The following is a 19488-nucleotide window of genomic DNA, read 5'->3' on the forward strand; positions in this document are numbered from 1 at the left end:
TGTTCGGATGCCAGCAAGCAGGGGTGTCAAGTCGTTGGCCACATTGATGCCTCAAGTGTCATCCAACAGAGGATTCTCGAAAGAAAACTGCGGCTCAGCAAGTGGAGACTAGCATGCAGATTCCCTGGCCTTCAAGCTTAGCGTCCAGAGGTGAGCCCATCCGGGGCTCTCAGATGCACTTATTCCTCAGTGCTCTCTGTCTAAGCTTATAGCTCAGTCTCCTGCTCTTTTTTCTCTCCCTTGTTTGTTCTGTTCAACATCTGGTGCTACCTCTGTCTGGTCTCACCTCTGTCCTCCGTGGGGGCTGCCACTGTGCCAGGCCCTTCCATCTCCGTCTCCTGTGTGCACTCTGACCTCTGCTGTGTTTCCACTGCCGCTGTCCTGATATTCCCTCTCACCTTTCTTCTTAGCCAAGGGGAAGCCCGGCCCCATGGTCCTCCTCATCACAAAGCATCTTTGAGCCACTGAACACATTGCGCTTTGTCTGAAATCACACACTTTCTTGGCTTCTTTGCCTTCCCTTCCCTGCTTCCCCAACTCCACTGCCTCTTGCTTCTGGGAGCATTGTCCAAACGGATCACTTGCACATGGATATTCCTCCTGTATGTGTTAGGGAACCCGACCTAGGACAACCCTTAACCCTGGACTTCTCCATGTGAATAGGAAGTGTTGAAACTGAGGAGAAAGAGTCCCGGTTATAAAAACTAAACGAGTGGCTGGGTCATGGCCATGTGGTTGAGTTCATGCACTCTGCTTCAGCAGCCCAGGGTTTTCCCGGTTCAGATCCCGGGCACGGCCCTAGCACTGCTCATCAGGCCATGCTGAGGCAGCGTTCCACAGTGCAGAACTAGAAGGACCTACAACTGGAACATACAACTACGTCCTGTGGGGCTTTAAGGAGGAGAAGAAGAAAACAAAAAAAGATTAGCAACAGATATTAGCTCAGGGCAAATCTTTAAAAAGAAAAAAACCTCACTGAGAGCCTGGGTGGGGGTGCTGGACTGGCGTGGGGTCGGGTTTCTCCTCAGCCCTTGGCTGGTCTGCATGGGGCTTCCAGGGACCCAGTGTCCCCACCTCAGGGCCTCCTCGGAGCTGGCAGTAGTACTGCCATGTAATAAGCAACTGGGGACTTTTATTTAGATGAATCCCTTGACCTCACAACTCAAGATTCTCATTGAAATGGTCTGGGGTGGGGTTTGGGCTTCAGTATTTTTACAAAGCTCTCAAGTAGTTTTTATGCAGCTAGAGATAAGAAGAACCCTTTGTCTCCTATGACCTCAGGTTCAGCACAGAAATGTGCCAAATCTGTCAGTGCTTCATTGAAATGTCTGAGTACCCATCAGTCCTTGATGGAATTGTATTCCTCTCTCAACTGTACTATCTGTATAACATGCCAGAAAATGAAGAAGAAAAAGAGGTAGATGAATGGATTAGACTTAGAAGAACTCTACTTGGAAAAGACTTTCTCCAACTTTTTAGAACACAAGATAAAATGAGAAATAAACATTACATAGAAACCCAGTTTACAGATAACAATACCTCCCTATTACAAATAACAGAATTTAGTACTTTCTTTAATTTTTTTCTCTTCTTTCTTTTCTTTTCTTTTTTTGGTGAGGAAGATTGGCCCTGAGCTAACATCTGTGCCAATCTTCCTCTATTTTGTATGTGGGAGTCTGCCACAGAATGGCTTGATGAGTGGGGTGTCTGTCCATGCCTGGGATCTGAACCTGGGAACCCCGGGCCACCCAAGCAGAGGGTGCAAACTTAACCACTGTGTCACCACGCCAGTCCCTTCTTTCATATTTATAATGTAAAATGTGAAGTTCACAGTCCATCAAATTGAAATCAAGTCCAATGGGTTTGGTGCTACAGTTGGAAAATTCTACTGTTGATCAATTTTGGTCATTAAGTAAAATCCTCAAAGAGAACCATTATATTCATTCCCTTAAAGAAAATATAATAGTAAATAAATTGGACGTTAGGAAAAAAGTTTAGGTTTATGCTTCTTTATGCCATTCTTTACACCGGCGTAAATCCTAAAAAGGAATCTTTCCCGAGGGAGTGCTTTGGGGGAATCAAAGGGCGGGTGGAAGAGAACCTAGTCAAACCAGTTGCCTTCTGCATCCCCTTCAGAGACTTTCTGGTCTAGACGTTGAGAATATTCCTAGCAATGCCCTAAGGTGTATCCTGGTGTGGAATCAACAGGAGGACTGAAGGAAAACGAGTGCGTCCATGGTTATACTCCTTGCTGTTTTTTTGCTAATTCCATTGTGCGTTTCCCCTTGTGGGGTTCTTCCTCAGTCCCTCGGGAGAATATTTCTCTGTAAAGCCTTACTCTCGTCCAGCCAAGGTGACCCAACAGTATCTACTTCCTGTCGACACCTCCGGACTGGAGCCTTTCCTCTCACCTTCCCCGAAATGGACACAAAGGGAGAGGCCTGAGTTCTGGCCCCAGGGTTGTCAATAACAGCTCAGGTGGCTTTAGTTAGGCCTGAGCCCCCTGGCATCCCCACTCCTCATCTGCAGAAGGTGGAAGTGGATTTGGATGTGTTCTGAGGTCCCTGTAGGCTGTTCCATGCCGGACCTCTTCCCATCGCCTGCCCTTCCTCCTCAGAGTGCTGGGACAGAGAGAGAAAGAGGGCGTGCCTCTCTGCCAAGGGTCCCCTCCTTCCCACAGCAGTCTGTTTCTGAATGTGTGATGGATGCTGAGCACATCCCTCCCTGGGAGGTGTGAGACAACCATCCCTCTGCTCCAGACGAAGGGGATTCAGGAGTGAAGTGGCTGCTGAGGACAGGGTGGTGGGGATCTGGCTAAGGCTCTGCAGCAGCTCTGAGCTCGGACGTCACCAGCTCCTGGTGGGCGAGGACAGGGCTCCCTGGATCCTGCACCGCAGACTGGATGGAAGTTTAGGGAGGTTCTTCTTCTAACTTTGGATCTCAGTTTCCCCTTCAGCTCCTCCTCCCAGTAGGAGCTCAGCTTGCTCCTGGCCTCTGTCACCATGTAGCCAGCCCTCCAGGCTCAGCTCGCAGCAGGACCTGACAAAGACTCACACTGGCTTGTTTTTTCTCTCTCTCTCAGATACCAAGGACTTCCGAAACCAAGAAAAGAAGAAACCCCATTATGAAAAGTCGCTTTTCCACTTGATGCAACACATCTAAAACAGCCAATCCAGCTCCAGCCCAAACAGAACACCAGAGGGATCCTTTGCTGAGAATCCACATCACAAGCACAAACCACTCTCCACGATGTTTACTCCAAAAGCCTGCTTCGATGGGAGCAATCCCAGCCCCTCAGCCTCCAGTTGTGGGACATCGCGAAGGAGCCCAATGCCTAGATGCACACACGGTTCTGAGAGACCTTACCCCTCGCTCCTCTCCATTCCCATCCGCTACATAACCAGAATCAGGAGCAAGTGGGCAAAGACAACGTGTCGATCCGGACGTTCTTTGCCACCAGCAGGGCTGTGCTAGGAGCAGACAGCAGTAACCGTGCAGTGTTCTTGTTGAGAATGAGCAGGCTGAATTTCATCATAAGGTCGTCATCAGACAGCTGCAGAACGTAGACCATTGAACAAGACAACTGACCTTTCTTCCAACAGTCAGTGCCACCACAAAGACGACGACCACAAAGAGGAGAAGAGATATTTTCGCTTCCTAAGGACTGAAAGGATTATGTTATTGTGTTTTTTTAGTCCTTTGGGACCAAAAATATCTCCTCACCTTTTTGTGGTTGTCTGTGGTGGTGGTGACGTGGCCTTGTTTGCAGGGGAGAGGTCAGTCGTCTGGCTCAGTGGTCTGCATTCTGAAGTTGTCTGACCGTTTCCTCCTGATGAAATTCAGACTCACCCTTCTGCCAAGAACACTGTACAGTTAGTTTCTGCTGTGAGCGTCCTAGCGCAGCCCCCTGGAGACCAAGGATGTCCAGTTTATCCACCACCGTTACTGTGTGACTAGCATTGGTCACTTTGTTCTGGAGGGCCCACGAGATCGGTTCATTGTAAAGAGGCCTTTTTTTTCTTTCTATCATTAGCAATTTGGTGAGTGGTACTTTGAGAGTGGATGAATATCCTCTTCTCTAAAGATCTTTCTCTAAAATTTTTACCATCATTAATGAGCCCTGCTGTGTGTCACTTATCGTATTCCTGTTTGTACACTGCACATTTTCTAATTTCGTCATTCCTCTATACTTGTAGCTGCTGGCACAGTGCTGTGGAAAAGAACTTACCCTCCCCCTTTCATACCATTAAAGTTTCTGTTGTGACTGTCACTGTGGACTCGTGAATTTTTCACATGCATTAGCATAATCCATTATACTCAGGATTGATTTTGTTGGATATGGATTTAAGTCAATAGAAATCTTCTTGTTCCTCCTGTTCATACTTATGTGCTAAAGCTTCCCCCATGAATCAAATTTCCTCAGTCATCTCTTATTGGGTAGAGTTGGTCCTTCAAAGACTTCCCGTGATGGAATCAGGACTCCCCGGGGGTTGCATGTTTAACTCTCTCGTTCTGCTGCCTGATGCACGGACAGCTTGGCGGAATGTAAAGGACTTGCCCACAATGACTCTTATTCAGTTTTTTAAAAACATTGTCTTGCTCTGTATGTTCTGTTGAGATGGAGAGTGTAAATCCATTTTCTCCCAGTTGCGTGTGAATTGGCTTTGAGGGGTGGGGAACTTTGGGAATGTCTGGAACTTGAGAGGAATTTGTTTTTCTTTTTTTCAAGTCTTTTGGTTCTAAGAGGATAGAACTTGGAGTTGACCATTCCAGTCTATTTCTCCCAGGAATCTATGATTTTCTCTCTGATCCTGTCTCAATATCTTTTCTTCGCTTTTGTTCTGCTTGATACTTTCTTTATTCAATGTCTCTTATAATTGTGAACAAATATGTTGCCCTTATGAACCTTGCCATTTAGCCTTTTTTCAGAGAGTTTTCTTTTTCTTCATTTTTTTCCTTGGTTCTGCCAATTCTAACTTCTCATTTCCTGTTTCGTACCCAGTTCTCTTTTGAGTATTTCTTATGTGAAGTTTTGTTTCTTCGTATCCACAAATGCTTTGTCAGGAACATTGAATTCAGTTCAGGATGGCATTTTACAGTGATCCTATGTTTGCTCATTGCTTTTGAGGGGAATTGTTTCATGAGCTGAACTCTTTGACTCTCTAGTTCTGGTTTTTTCTTCTGTCATCTTAGAACACCTGTCTGCTACATGATTTTCCCGTTAACATGCTTAGGTTTACTGAACGAGAAACAAACATTCTATCTAGGAATGGATGAGTGATTGGCTTGGCTTAGTCCATTTCTTAGGTCTGGATCTCTCTCTTTGGTGCAATTCGTCTAAGAGACGTGAGGTTTGGGCATAGGCGGGCTGTGTCTTCTGGATTTAGGGAATCTAGGGCCTGCACCGTCTCCTCTAGGCTGCCACGTGTGGCAGTCAACCCCGGCAGATCCCGCTGGTTCTCCTTGCTGTGCCAGATGCCATAGACAAAATACACCACAAGTCCTCTAAGGATGGCACAAGCCTGAGGGGCAGCTCTCAGCCCAGCTTCCCTGCTTGCCCTCCTCCTGAAGCCAACCCAGGGTCCCAGCCTGATCCCTACTCACCAATCAGAAGCCAGATGGAGAAGCGCAGCCAGGTCAGGGAGCTCAGATGTAGCATGAGGAAGACGTTGAGGAGGATGCTCGCGGCTGGAATCAGGGGCACCATGGGAACCTGAGGGGCAAGGGCAGGACTGCTGGGCCAGGGCCTGATTTCTTGGAAGTCCACAGAGACTTTCTTCACCTGTGGAGGTTCCAGAGACAAGGGCCCACTCGCCATGTAGAAAGAGGGGGATGGGGTACTGGCCGCCCCCACTCCGTGAACCCTGGTGTATCCTGCCACGGCAGAGGAGGAAGGGGCGAAGGGAGCTGGCTGGGCTGAGAGTGAGGGGTGCTGGCTGGAGGAAGTACCTGAAAGGTGTCCTGCCGGCGCTGTTGCTGGTGGGCCCCCAGGACGAGGAGACTGAGCAGAAACACGACGGAGCTGAGCAGGAGCAGCAGGGTGTGGCCCCATGGTGGGAGGTGCAGGGCCGACTTCCCAAAGGCCAGCACGCAGTCCAGAATGATGGCTGACACCACCAGGACACGGAGTGCCCAGGCCACAGCGGCTCCAGGTCTGCATCCACTTATGAAGCCAAGGAAGGGCCTCAGGGCTGGTCGCAGCTGCCCAGGCTCAGCGGCTGAGGGCTGCTCAGTGTCCTCCAGCCGTCTGTGTCCTGAGGAGTGCTCATACCCCTCAGCCACAGGGCCAGGGCTGACTGAGCCCAAGGGACTAGATGGAGAAGACTTTTGGAAGCGTAGCACAATAATGCTGGTGTTCACAACAGGGCGGGTGACCAGGGTGCCAATGGACAGGAACCGGATCAGTGCCTCAAGGTCCAGCAGCACTGCCAAGAGAGGCATGAGGAACCCGAACACCAGGATGCCCACTATGGGCACCTGTGTGCGAGGGTGCACACGGGTAAATATCTGGAAGAAGAGACCGTCAGTGGACATGGCATGTACGATGCGTGGCACAGCAAACAGAATGTTGAACAGGACAGTGGTCATGCCTATGGCAGAGGGTGGGAGACCAGTCAGCATGGTGGACAAGCCCACCTGTGGTCACTGATCGGGGCCAGAGCATGGGTGGCCCCTTGGTAACAGGGGCATGAGTTTATCTGGGCTCTCAGAGTGAGCCTGAGTGTTTGTAGGGTACTGAACTGTTCCCCCCTACCACCCAGGAATGGGACAGCCCAGTTTAGGTGACAGACCCACTGGAGAATCTGATGAAGGCTGAGTCCTTCCACCAGGAAAGGACCTGGCAGCACATGCCCAGAACTGACATTCTGTGTACGATTGGGAGGGGTGGTGAGCAGGTCCCTCCCAAAAAGCCTGGGTGGTAAGTCTAATCATTAGTACCTTCCTGGGCCCAGGACGCAACTGGGAACACAGGCCCAGATGGAGATGTCGTCTTGGGAGGCTATGGGCAGGGTCCCACCACCCTGTCCTCTCCCACCTTACCCACAAGGGTCTCTTACAGCAGACAGCGCCAGCCGCCACGATGAAGCCCGCCCAGCTGTAGCCCCGCTGGTAGAAGGCATCAGCGAGTGTCCAGTCAGGGTCCAGGCCGTGCCTGGGCACCATGAGTGTGAGCACAGTGGAGGCGAGGATGTTAGTACCAGCCATCAGGCCAACTGAGATGGCGATGGCCATAGGCACAGCTCGCTTGGGGTTCTGGCCCTCCTCGCTGGAGGCAGCAATAGCACCAAAGCCCAGGAAGGCAAAGAAGCAGGTGGCAGCACCAGCCATGATGCCAGAGAAGCCAAAGGGCGCAAAGCTGCCCTCCTCAGTGCTCCAGTTCTCCGGACGGGCCAGGACAAACCCCAGGGTGACGATGAAGAGGATGACAACCAAGCTGATGGCAGAGAAGGTGCGGTTGAGCCAGGAACAGATGTGGACTCCACAGTACACAAATGCGGAGGCCAAAAGTATGACTCCAGCAGCCAAGAAGTCCGGGTACTGGGCCAGGAACGGCACCTGCCAGCTGCCCACATGGGCCATGGTGAAGCTGCGGATGCCGTGGCTCAAGATGGCGTCCAGGTGAGCTGCTCCAGGTGCGGGCCATGGCAATCCCACCAATGAGACACTGGATGAGCAATATCCAGCCAATGAGGAAGGCCCACAGTTCCCCCATGAACACATAGGTGAACAAACAGGAAGCGCCCTTGCGGGGCACACGTGCTGCCAACTCCACGTAGCATAGGGCTGCCAGCAGGGAGGCCATGCCAGCTACACTGAAAGACACGAGCACCACAGGGCCGGCCATCTCCTTGGCCACAGTGCCCGTGAGCATGTAGTGGCCCAAGCCCATCGTAGCACCCCTGCCCAGCAGGATCAGATGGTCAGGTGGCGCTGCTGCGACGTCTCCGTGGTGGACTCCTCCAGTGGCTTCAGCCGGTTCAGCTTCTGGTAGAAGCGTGCCAGGCTGGCGGTGCTGGGTAGTCCCCAGGCCATGGTGGGCAGCTGAGAGGAGCACCAAGCCAGCTGCTGGCACCTACGAGGGTGAGAGAGGAGTGACAGGCTGCCCAGATGGATCCTGACCAGCCTTCAGTCATTGCTCTGACCCTGCCCTGAGGACCGAAGCGTTGAACCACTGGCTGCCCGGAGGGCTGGATGAGGCAGGGTCAGGGTCACAGAGAAGCATGGAGATTGCTTTGGCCTGCCTCCAGGGCAAGGGGGGGAGCCTGGTGGAGGGGGACCTGGGCATGTTTGGGAGGGGCCCTGAGGGTGGGGAGGGGGCCGCCCCAGGGAGCCCGGCTAGGAACCGCTCCAGTGGTCTGGGATCCCAGGGCGGGGTGGAAACCCGAGGCTTCCAGGGAGCTGGGTCAGGGCTCCAGGACCCAGAACACAAGTGACTCTGTGGCCCTGGATGTAGCCCAGGTGGACACCTGGCCTTCGTTAGAGATGTTCATCCCCCCATCCCCCACCCTGACAGGCTGGTGTATCAGCTCACCCCTCCGGGAATGGGTGGCACCCTGGGTTCTGTGCCTGTCCCGGTACCCAGACATGCCTCCGGAGTCAGTTCTGTAGTGCCACTGTCCAATGATACCAGATCCTTTGCCTTTTCTCTCACCTGAATCTGTCCCCATAAGCGTTGCTGTGACTCACCTGCTGTCACTGCCACGGTCCCTCTGTGCCGAGGGCCTGCCCACACCCCTGAGCGCCAGATCCAGCACTGAGCCTTACGTCATGGTGACACAGGCATTCAGCCCACCCTACCAATACTTCACACAGTCAAGACCAGAGTTCCCCAGGTTCTAGGGAAGCCTAACTACCGTGCCTGGTTCACAGATGAGGACACCCAAGCCACCAGGTAACTGACTAGCCTAGGTCACTGGAGTGGTTTTAGGAGGCCTGTGGGGGTGAAGGTCCAAGTCAGGGAGTGGGGGGGGGTCTGGACCCCACCCGCTTTCCACTGCTGCAGACACCCTCCTTGATCCCTCATCCCAACACAGGTACTCCACCAGCTGGGCGCCATGCAGGCCCCTCCACACTGGGAGCTGTGGGGCTGTGGGCGTCAGGCAAGACGTTGGTAAGACGAGGGTATGAACCTGGCTGAGAGGCCCTGGGCAGCGCCTGACCTCTGGGCACAACGGGATGGCACTAAGCCACCCTCATCCGCTGACGAGGGAGTGCGCAGCTCTGGGGCCTGTTCTGTGAATCGGCAGGACTCACGCTGGCTGTTCTGAGCTCGTAGCTGCACACGATGTCCTGAAAGGAGGCAAGCAGACTCCTGGGGACGACCTCCAGCTTGGGGCGTCCCTAGGGCCCCTCAGACACCAATGACAGCCCTTTCTAGACAGGAGCACCTGTCAAGCCTGGGGGACCCTGGGGGACCCTAACGGCAGCTCCCCACTTGCGGATATCCGTGAGAAGTAGCATGGACTGAGCATCTAGCCCATGCCAGTCCCGACATCATGGGAGGCAGATCACGGGTCTCATCACATGACCATCAACCCCCCCACCCCCCACCCCAGGCTGATTTATCCCTGGGGCTGAGGCGTCTTCGTCCTTCTGCTCTTTCCACTTCTTTGAAAGTGGAAAGGCGGGTGTGACAGGGTGTGAACTTGTTTACAGCAAGATGATGACAATCCCTGCAACCAATGCACAACTGAAACAGATATCCTATTCCCCCAGAACTCTCTCCATGTTGTCAGGTTTCTATGTGGTTTGTGGAATAGGACTTCAGGGGCACCTGCAGGCTGTCTGGCTCAGTGGGCTGGTGACAGGATGGTGGACTCCCAGACAAGATGGTGCCACTTAGAACACTCTGCCTTAGCCCGCCCCCTTGCCCCCTTCTGATATTTGGCTGACATCGTCTCGAGCAACTTCTCAGGTGGGCTCCCACTTCCTGCGGGGATGACAGCTCCAGTACCTTGCTCTTGTGTGGCCTAAACATAACTGGGCCTTATTCTGAAATGCTTTCACAAAAATCCAGAAAAACGCATTTCAAACCAAGAGGCTTGTGCAATTTTATAACAGGAGCTCCCCAAAGGCCTTGTGCCACCCTTACAGGACTCGTGGTGTATTTTGGCTATGGCATCTGGCAGTGCAAGGAGAACCAGCAGGAGCTGCTGGGGTTGACTGCCATACGTGGTGGCCTGGAGGAGACGGTGTAGGCCCTGCACCCTCTTAGCCAGGCACCTGCCTAGGAGCCCAGCCACATGGAGCAGGCCGCCAGTCCATGAGGACCACTGGGGGCCTGCCTGTCTTCCCCTACATCCCCAGGAGGCTGGAGGGGCTGGCTGGTTTAATGTGGTGTGAGGAGACGGGCTCCGACCCCTTTTCTGCTTGTTCATCCTCATTCCAATCTACGTTCTTTTCTCCCTTTGCAGATTTCACACTACTTGGCTACTAACTCACTTTGTCTCTCCAGAGTCACCAGCTCAGCTTTTAACATGTGAAATTTCCCGGAACGTTTCAGAGAAAGGAACTGATGGGGTTCAGGGCAGGCCACCCCAAGATGTGCCACCCTGGGATGCGGATTATTTTGAGCTGAAGACAATCAAGGCTAAGAAGATTCTGGAAGAATATGTGACCTTCCCCCAAACTGCCTAAAAGAATTAAGTAGAACACCGTGTCCCAGGAAGAAGCTCTTACCATAGATAACTCTAAGTGTGGTAGGCAAGAAGGCATCTAGCAAAGGCCATTTTATCAAAAGAACTCCTTTGCATCCCACTGGCTATAGATACGACAATGCAAACATTTGTTTACCGAATACGAAATCTTTTCATCTTTCTATAAATTGCTTTCTCTCACTTTGAAGTCTCAGACCTCTATCTTCCTCTTCTCAGTCCAGAAAGACAGACATACTTCATTTCCCCTGACTGTCTTTGGAATTCTTCATGCTTATGTGAATTCCCCGTGTGCACATATTAAACTTTTATTTTCTTCTGCTAACTTGTCTTGCGTCATCTGTAATTCTCTGACCAGCCTTAAGAATCAGAAGGGGAAAGGGGGGTTTTTCTCCCTCTTCCCCCGCACCTTCAATTTGTAAAAAAGGCAACATCTGCAGAGCACAACAAAATGAGCTATGCCTGTAATAGGTATGGTGACTTAGCAAATTAACATTTGTTAGGCAGAGCCCTGGGGGTACTGGATGGTGAACCTCTGGTTCAACAAAAGACCACAGAGGAAGTGAAATAGAGAAGTGTGTTACTCCCAGGTCCTGGAGAACCTAGAGGGGCCACAGCACGAGGTGCAGGCAGAAAGCAGGCCGGGAGCAGGGTGGGACCTGGGGCAGACACCTTTATTGGGTTCCGCAGGCAGAGTGCTTTCCAGGCTAAATCTAGATTGGACAATTCAAACCACACGAGGTTTTGGTGAGCTTCCCAGGGGTCTCATCTAAGGGGCAAACAAGGGAAAGCTAGAGAGTGCAGGGAGGGGAGAATGCTGCTCACAAGGGAAGTTGTAGGCACCATATGAGGAACTTACATTTACTTGTGACTCCGTTACCTGGCCCACCAACTCCATAGGAAATTAAGCACAATGCTGCTCAAAGCAAGCCTAACACATTATCTTTAGCTTACAGGAAACCACAGAGAGGAAGGAGAAGATGGATTTGACACATGGTCAAAAACAGTTAAAACCAGCTGAAGGCAACATGATAGTCTGACTTGACCTGACACAGACCCTACAGCTCGTCACACACTCAGTGTAATGCATTATCATGCTACATAATACACCTACCCACAGCTAGGACAAGAAATTCTAGACCATATAAGGGATGAAAAGGGGTGGCACCGCATTCCCCAGAAAATCCTGCCCTGTTCCCCATATTCCTATGAATATTCCTCCCCTTCACGATCTTGACCCCTTATAACAGCTGCTTAATCCCCCTAGAGCTAAAAAGCTGATTTGTGAAATTGTTCCCATTTTTCCATTCTGCGGCCATTGAATAAAGCTTGTGCTATAGAATGCTCAGCTTCAGTTTTGTTTCAACTCTACGAGACCGAACAGGAAAGACCCCTCCAAGGAAGAGCTGGGGGTTGTGGGTTCCAGTCCCACCCATGGACTCTTCCTTGGGTCCCCTCTGCTTGTGGGACAGTGGAGAGAGGCTAAATTGGTAACAGAATTGGCACTGGATTGTGGGTTCAAGTCCCACCAGAGAGAAACTGTAACAACTCTGCTGGTCGTCATCTAGGGTGTGTACTCTCAAGAGAGGCTAGTGTCATTTCAAGGCCCCTGCAGGCCACCTGGCCACACAAAATGGATGCCAAGGCAGCAATGCTATGGAGTAGTTTACCAAAACTCCCAACAAACTCTTAGAAGAAAATATAGGAGTAAATCTTCATGACTGTGGGTTAGCCAATGCTTTCTTTCTTTTAGTTTTTGTTTTTATTGAGGTAACACTGGTTTATAATGTTGTTTAGGTTTCACGTGCACATGAGACTTCGAAGTCTGTATACACTATAGCATGCTCACCACCACAAGTGTAGTTTCCATCCATCATCATATAACTGTCCCCCCCTTTACCCAACGTAAGAAAAATATAAATAAATTGGACTTCATCAGAATTAAAAACTTGTGAGCTTGAAAGGATACCATCAAGAAAGTCATGCCACAGAACGGAAGAAAATATTTGCAAACCATACATCTGATAAGGGGATTATATCCAGAATTTAGGAAGAACTCTTACAACTCAACAATGAGAAGATAAGTAGCCCAATTTAAAAAAGGACAAAGGATTGAATAGACACTTCTCCAAAGAAGATATACAAACATCCGACAAGCACAGTGAAAAAGATTCTTGACATCATCAGTCATTTGGGAAATGGAATTCAAAACCACGGTGCAAAGCACCCTCCCCTAAGATGGCTAGAGTCAAAAAGTCAGATAAGAACAAGCACTGAAGATGACGTGGAGTGACTGGATCTCTCATAGACTGCTGGTGGGAATGTAAAACAGTGCAGCTGTTTTGGAAAACCATTGGGCAGTTCCGGAAAATGCTAAACATGAAGTTACTGTATGATCCAGCCATTCCGTCCCTAGGTATGTACCCAACACATGATAACATGTGTCCACACAAAAACTTATACGTCGATTTTCCTAGCAGCATGACTCCTAGCAGCCCCAAAAGTAGAAGCAATCCAAACATCCGTCTATTCCTGATGGAGAAATAAAATGTGAACTATCCACACAATGGAATATTATTGCTCCATAAGAATGAATAAAACGGTGATAAAACATTGATAGATCTTGAGAACACTCTATTAAGGGAAAGGAGCCAGTTACAAAAGACAACATATTGTCTGATTTCATTGATATGAAATGTCCACAGGAGGCAAATCCATAGAGACAGAGAGATCAGCGGTGGCCAGGGGATGGGGAAGAGGGAATGGGAAGTGACTGCTAATGGATACAGACTTTCCTTTCGCGGTGAGGAAAACGTTGTGAAATTAGATCCCAGTCACGGCTGCACAATTCTGTGGATGTACTAAAACTCACTCAAGTGCACATTTTCAGTTGGTGAGTATTACGTTATGGGAATAAAGTTATCATCAAAATAAAGCACCAAACTCTTTCCAAGAAAGAATTCCAGGGGCAGGAAAGGCTGAGTGCCAGAGAGAAGAACCTGGTCAACGGAGGAACAGAGGAAGAAGTCGGGGGACCAGTGCTTCCTCCAAGCTGGCCCCTTGTTCATTTCCTGATTGAGGCAGGGAAATGTGAAACAGAACCAACCAGTCACTTATGTCTAAGGCTCTAAATGGAGCTGGGAAGCCATGAAGGAAGCGGGTCTTATGCACGTCCTCGTGGGGTAGAACACGAACCTTTGAAGTCAGTAACGCTGGAAGAAACCTGCAGCTCATCCCAGAGTCAGACGTTTGCCTTCCTCTGGCTAGCCTTATCAATTATTTTTAGCCAAGATTAGCTTTCTGCTGCGAACCCCAATGAACCTTCTTTGTAATGCAAACCTCCCTCTGTGCCTTTCAAAGCCCCTGACTTCTACTCCCTAGCGGGACAGTATTTGGGTTTCTACCTGAATCTCTGCTCCCTGAATTGCAATTCTTTGAGCCCAAAATAAACTCCTCTGTCTCTCATTTTCGTTCTTTATTTTTAGGTTAATCGCGCCAGTGGTGTGTCTGAGTCCTGCCCAGCACTTAGATTTCTGTTTTGACTGGAGCCAGAATACCAGCAACAGCTGCAAAGTGAATATGTGCCTGATTTTTTCGATTTGTTCTCTCTCCTACACTGGCCTGAAAGCTGACTGTAAACGACCCCTTTGCACAGCGCGGCCAAGACTTACTTAAAATCACCGCGGAGTTTCCAGCAAGACACAGCCCTGCTAGTGTCTCTGGGGCGTGTCTCCTACACTCCTTAAAAAACGTTATTACTGATCCCACCTCTGAGCACGGCCCTACACAGAGGCTGACCTGTACTGTAACCACATTTACACACACATTTAAACACGCGAACATGTACGGGCCAGGACCGCGCCAGGCCTCCCCCCGGCCGCTCCGAGGGCCGAGCGCGCTCCCGCTCGGGCTCACCAGCGTCCGGTGGGGGAGCCTCGGGGTCCCCTCCTACAGACGGGAAAACTGAGGCTCGGAGAACTCGAGCCACACGGGAGGAGGGCTGGGGCGGGCCCCCACCGCCGGCCGACCCGAGGCTCCGCTCTCCCTCGGAGCTCCCGCCCTCCGGCCGCTCGCCGCGCGGTAACCGAGCCCCGCCGCGGGGCGCGGAGGCGGCAGGAGGGCGCTGCCGGCCCGGCTCCCCGCCGTTCCAGCCCGGGCGCGCGGGGGACCGATACGGGGCCGGCGGAGGTTCCAGAGGCCGCCAGGACGCGGGGCGGTCCCGCCACTCACCTGTGGGGTCCGCAGCGTCGCTCGCCTCAAGGACGGAGTCCGCCGTTCGGGGTCTGGGCGCAGATACTTCGGCAACAAAGTGCGCCAGGCGTCTCGCCCCCTGGCCTGGCTGGAAACGCGCCGCTGACCCCGCGGGCCACGCCCTCAAAAGGCGCATGCGCACAGCGAAGGCCGGCCGGGTGTCTGGATGCCTCCTCTGACTACGCGTGCGCAGTGGGGGCAGTTGCGCCCCTTAGACCCGGGCGCACGCGCTGTATCCGCAGAAAGGACTGCGCCTTCCTGATTTGGGCCGTCGAGGCGCGCCCTCTCGTGGGGAACCGCCGCAGAGCAATTACACAGAGTGTGTTGACTGCCCTTCCTCCCACGGGCATTTATTGAGCGCCCACTGGATGCCAGGCACTGCGCTGGGTGCTGCTACCTAAGGGACAACGACCGAGGCAGCCCAGCAGGGAAGCCGTGATCGCCAAGGAGCGGGTCTCAGCGGTCGGCCACGTTTTCCCCTAGCGCGCGTACACGTCTGCGGACCGAGGGACCGAGGGGAGACGGCGCCGGGCCTGCCCTCCGGGTTCGGGCGGCTGGGAAAAGAACGGTCGGAGGGGCCGCTAGAGGTCGCTGTGGGCGCGCCCGTGTGGCGGGGCTAGGGGACCGGGCTAGGGCTGGGGACAGGGGAGGGGCACAGGGGCCTGGCGGAGAGCGCACTTCATCGCGGCCGCACAGATGGCGGCTCCGGGCGCCGGACTGAGGCCGGGGGCGTCACCGGGGCTGGAGGCGGCCCTGCAGAAGCTCGCGCTGCGGCGGAAGAAGGTGCTGAGCGCCGAGGAGATGGAGCTGTACGAGCTGGCGCAGGCGGCGGGCGGCGCCATGGACCCCGATGTGTTCAAGTGAGCGGGCGCGGGCGGGGCTGCGCGTTGTGCGACCCCCAACCCTCCTGCTCTCCCCCCCACCGCCCTTGTCGGACCCCTTGAGGCCCAGGATAGAGTCGGGGTCTTGAGGGAGGCGGCCACGCCTGCCCGCTCTGGCCGAGCAGCCTGGCCCCGGCGAGGAGGCTCCTTGCGCAGCGCGTCTGTCTCTCCAGGATCCTGCTGGGCCTGCTGAAGCTGAACCTGGCGCCCCTCGCCGTCTTCCAGATGCTCAAGTCCATGTGCGCCGGGCAGAGGCTGCCGAGCGAGTCCCAGGCCCCCGCGGCCGTGTCACTGCCCACGTCGAGTGCGCCTGAGACGAGAGGTCAGAGTTGGGCCCTGTGCTCCCTGCCCCTGTGGCCCAGCGGCGAGGTGGCAGGGGCGGGGAGGGGGGCAGCGCCCAGCCCTGCGCCGGCGTGGCCCTCATTGGCCAGGCCTTTCTGCTGGTCTTCTCCCAGGACCCTCTGGGCCAGCCATGGGCTCGCCCCTGGGGCTCCGGTCTCCAGGTTCGGCTTGGCTGCCGCCCTTGAAAGAGCACGTGCAGACTGGGTGGCCGCAGAGCGGGTGCCCCAGGGAGGCCCAGTGGGCTAGGCCTCATCTGGAGCTTTTGCTGCCCCAGCCTCTTCTCACCTCTGGGCTCCTGCCTTCATCCCACAAACATGGGAACGAGACTGATTTCGTTCCTGTTCTCATGTTTGCACAGACTCCAGGGAACTGCTCAGAGAGCCGGGCAGGCAGAGGCCTTCCTGCCACCCCCTCGCCTGGACCCCGCTTGGCCCAGGCCTTGCTGAGGAGTCTGGCCAGCTGAGTTTCCCTTCTCAGATGCAGGTCAGGAGTCAGCCTGGCAGCCCCTGACTGCCCTAGACACTCGGGTGCAGAGGCTGGAGGGGCAGAGCGCTGGGCTCAGGTGTGAGGGGCCTCATCATTCTCCAGAGTGAAGACTGGGGCATGGTGAACAGGCGCTGGTGACCAGGTGTCACCGTGGAGTTCCACCTGCATCCTCCCTGTGTCCCTTCTGCTCCCAGAGGCTGTCAGAAACCCTCTGACATGCAGCCGGACCTCCTGGGCTGCTCCTTGGCCAGAAGCACAGGGCTCTTACAGACACCCTGAGAAGGGCTGACGTTTGGGTGGAGGGCAGGCCGGGCCCATGTGATTGGGAGTGCCAGGGCCCTTGGGTTCCTGCGTCCCCTGTCCCATGAGGCCCTGGGCGCTCGAGTACAGGCCTCCCCACTGACCCACGCTCTGTCTGCTCTCTCTGTGTCTCTCTCTGACCTCCAGAGGCCTCCTCTCTCTCTGCCAAGAACTGTAGCCCCCTCCTTTTCCTGGGTCCCACCACCTGCGGCCTCTGCGGTTCTGCTCCACAGCCCCACTGCCCCGCACTCGCCTCTCTCTCCCGGCCCCCCGGGTCCCTCCGGTTCTCTTGCTGCCCATTCTCTCCTTTTACAGGTTGCATTTATTAGTTTATCTCTGAGGGTTGTGCTCTCATTTCCATGGAAACTGCCGTAGCCCCGCAGAAAGCCAGAGCAGCTTCGAGCTGCAAGGGCAGGACCCTGCGGGCCATCCCTGCCATCAGCTTAGAGACCAAGGACAGGATTTCATGGCTCACTTTATTAGAGACAACCCACAGTCCTTCTAGAATGGGACCAACACCCCCACCCGCAGAGGCTAACTCTACTGCATAAGACTTGGCTCTGTAGAGGTTCCCCCACCCCAGAGGAGGACAGTAGACCGAGGGGCAGGGAAGGGGCAGCCTGGCGTGCTCTGGAGAGCAAAGCCCTGGGCGTGAGAAACACCTTGGCCTCTGAGATGCTGTCAGCCACCTGGGTGGGCAGCCTGGAGGATGCACTCTGACTCTTCTCTGCCTGGTTCCTGAGCTGGGGTACCTTCCAGGTGTTTTCAGGGGTGTGTGAGGGAGGGCCTGAGATCCCACAGGTGCTCTGGCTTTGCCCTCCTTCACGCCCCTCCCCCCATCACCAGCCTCCAAGTTCCAGGTGCCCCCTGGAGCTCGGGCCAGGGAGGAGTGGGGAAGGGCCGAGGGGCAGGTCAGGGGAGGGGTGTGTGGACTAGAGGCTGGGCTGAGGAATCGATGGCTGAGTTTCCAGGGGGAGGGAGAAACCGGGAACAGAGCCCTCCTGCCTCGAGGGATGTTGGGGCTCACTTCTCAGGACTGGGTGCCAGGCTGGCTGTCAGTGGTGGGGGCACAGTGGGACTGCAAGATGGACATGTTCTTGGTCCAGAGAGGCAGATGGCTAGACAAACCGAGAGTAATAGAGACAGAAGGAGGCCAGTGCAGCAGGCCTTGCTGGAGCAGTAAGGGTTAAGCAGGCCGAGGGGGGTGGGGGCCCTCTGGGCCAGCTGCAGTCTCCTTGCCCTGCAGCCCTGCAGGTGGGGTGGTGGGAGGGCACTGAGCGGGAAGGGCAGGTGGGGAGGCTGATGCAGAGCGTGGATGCAGCCCATTGGTGGGAGGAGGGCCTGAGCTGGGGGATGTGGGAAGAGGGAGAGAGCAGAGGGTCAGGAGGTGTGCTGTGGGAATGGTGCTGGGAACACTGGCATAGAGGGGTCAGGAGGGTCAGAGGGGGCTCTGAGGGAGGTGGGGAGGAAGCCCCGAGCATGGGGACAGGAGTGGAGCCCTGCCCTCCACAGGGTCGTTTTCTCCTCAAGTGCTCAGGCCTTGGGCCCTGCTGGGCTGGGCGGCCAGCGGCCAGGATACCAGGACACGGAGGCCCTGTGGACATGCCTGGTGGGGGTTAGGGCAGCCTGGGGAAGGGTTTGATGGGGAGGAGGTGGAGGGGAGTTGGGCCGATGAGGGGCCATGCCAGCAATGCGCTGTGGCTGAGTGGTAGAGGCCACCAGACAAGACACATTTCTGAGGCTCCATGTTCACAGCATCTGTGCACAGAGACCTTTCGGCCACCTTATTAATGGCAGGATCTAGGGTGGAGAAAATAAACAGTTGTCAGAGTGAGCCAGTTGTGGGGACTGTGGCAGCCTAGGAGGATGAGGGGGTTTGGGCTGTGGCCCTCACTGGCCTTAGGTTTCCCAGAGAATTGGGGTGTGGAGTTGCTCCAGGGCAAGGGCTAAAGCCCCACTCAGGGGCTTGACTCTGATTGGGTTCCTGACCCCTGGCCATCAAGGTGGCCTGTGGGGACTGTCACTGACAAGCTTGCTCATTTCTGCCTTTTCCTGCAGAAAAGGGGGAAACAGGAGACCCTGAAAGCACAGAGGGGGAATGCTTGTCCTGGGGAAGATGTGAAGTCACTGAGGAAAAATTACATTCAGTTGAGTGTTCCCTGTTGAAGTTTAGGGAAACTATATGTTTTAAAAAGATCTCCCTCCAGGACGTGTGAGATGACCTTGGGCGCGGAAGCCGTGAGCTCACACAGAGCTATGCTGTCTGATGCGGGAGCCACAGGCCATGGGGCTGGTGCAGTGAGACGCGCTGGGCGTGTGGGTGCCCACCACGTGCCCGGATGCCGAGGGATGGGCTCACAGAAGGGATGTCACACCTTACGGGTAATTCTTATATTGATCCCATGTTGAAATGATAATATATTGGATATTTGAGGCTAATTAAAACATATTATTTAAATTAATTTCCTGTTTCTTTTTACTTTGGCTACCAGAAAATTTAAAATTACACATGTGGCTTGCATCTCATTTCCATTGACAGCATTGCTCCAGAACATTCACGATAACACTTCTCC

At 53.9% G+C, this 19488-nt stretch overlaps 2 protein-coding genes across 30 annotated transcripts in view; one reads left to right on the forward strand and one right to left on the reverse strand.

The window, feature by feature from the left end:
* Positions 1-15037, reverse strand: part of LOC123288002 (cationic amino acid transporter 4-like) — a 60518-nt gene extending 45481 nt beyond the window's left edge. For 20 of the 25 annotated variants that reach the window (XM_070516263.1, XM_070516259.1, XM_070516271.1 and 17 more), the window contains exons 1-4: positions 14886-15037; positions 7059-8074; positions 5950-6590; positions 5605-5713 (exon numbers count right to left, since the gene is read on the reverse strand). In XM_070516263.1, coding sequence (XP_070372364.1) covers positions 5605-5713; positions 5950-6590; positions 7059-7722 — 1414 coding nt within the window. In that variant the 5' untranslated portion in view covers positions 7723-8074; positions 14886-15037. Of the gene's footprint in view, positions 1-143; positions 892-919; positions 3093-3974; positions 5467-5604; positions 5714-5949; positions 6591-7041; positions 8075-14885 lie in introns of those variants that run through there. The other 5 variants (XM_070516266.1, XM_070516277.1, XM_070516269.1 and 2 more) reach the window with 4 other exon arrangements.
* A 63-nt stretch (positions 15038-15100) lies between these two features.
* LOC106841685 (mitotic-spindle organizing protein 2B-like) overlaps positions 15101-19488 on the forward strand; it is a 95170-nt gene continuing 90782 nt past the window's right edge. Inside the window, exons 1-4 of one of the 5 annotated variants that reach the window (XM_044775685.2) lie at positions 15101-15766; positions 15961-16109; positions 16488-16612; positions 19111-19377. In XM_044775685.2, coding sequence (XP_044631620.1) covers positions 15603-15766; positions 15961-16109; positions 16488-16612; positions 19111-19131 — 459 coding nt within the window. In that variant the 5' untranslated portion in view covers positions 15101-15602 and the 3' untranslated portion in view covers positions 19132-19377. Of the gene's footprint in view, positions 15767-15960; positions 16110-16487; positions 19378-19488 lie in introns of those variants that run through there. The other 4 variants (XM_044775686.2, XM_070516280.1, XM_070516279.1 and 1 more) reach the window with 4 other exon arrangements.

Source organism: Equus asinus, chromosome 8, assembly GCF_041296235.1.
Source record: "Equus asinus isolate D_3611 breed Donkey chromosome 8, EquAss-T2T_v2, whole genome shotgun sequence".
In the NCBI taxonomy this organism is placed as follows: Eukaryota; Metazoa; Chordata; class Mammalia; order Perissodactyla; family Equidae; genus Equus; species Equus asinus.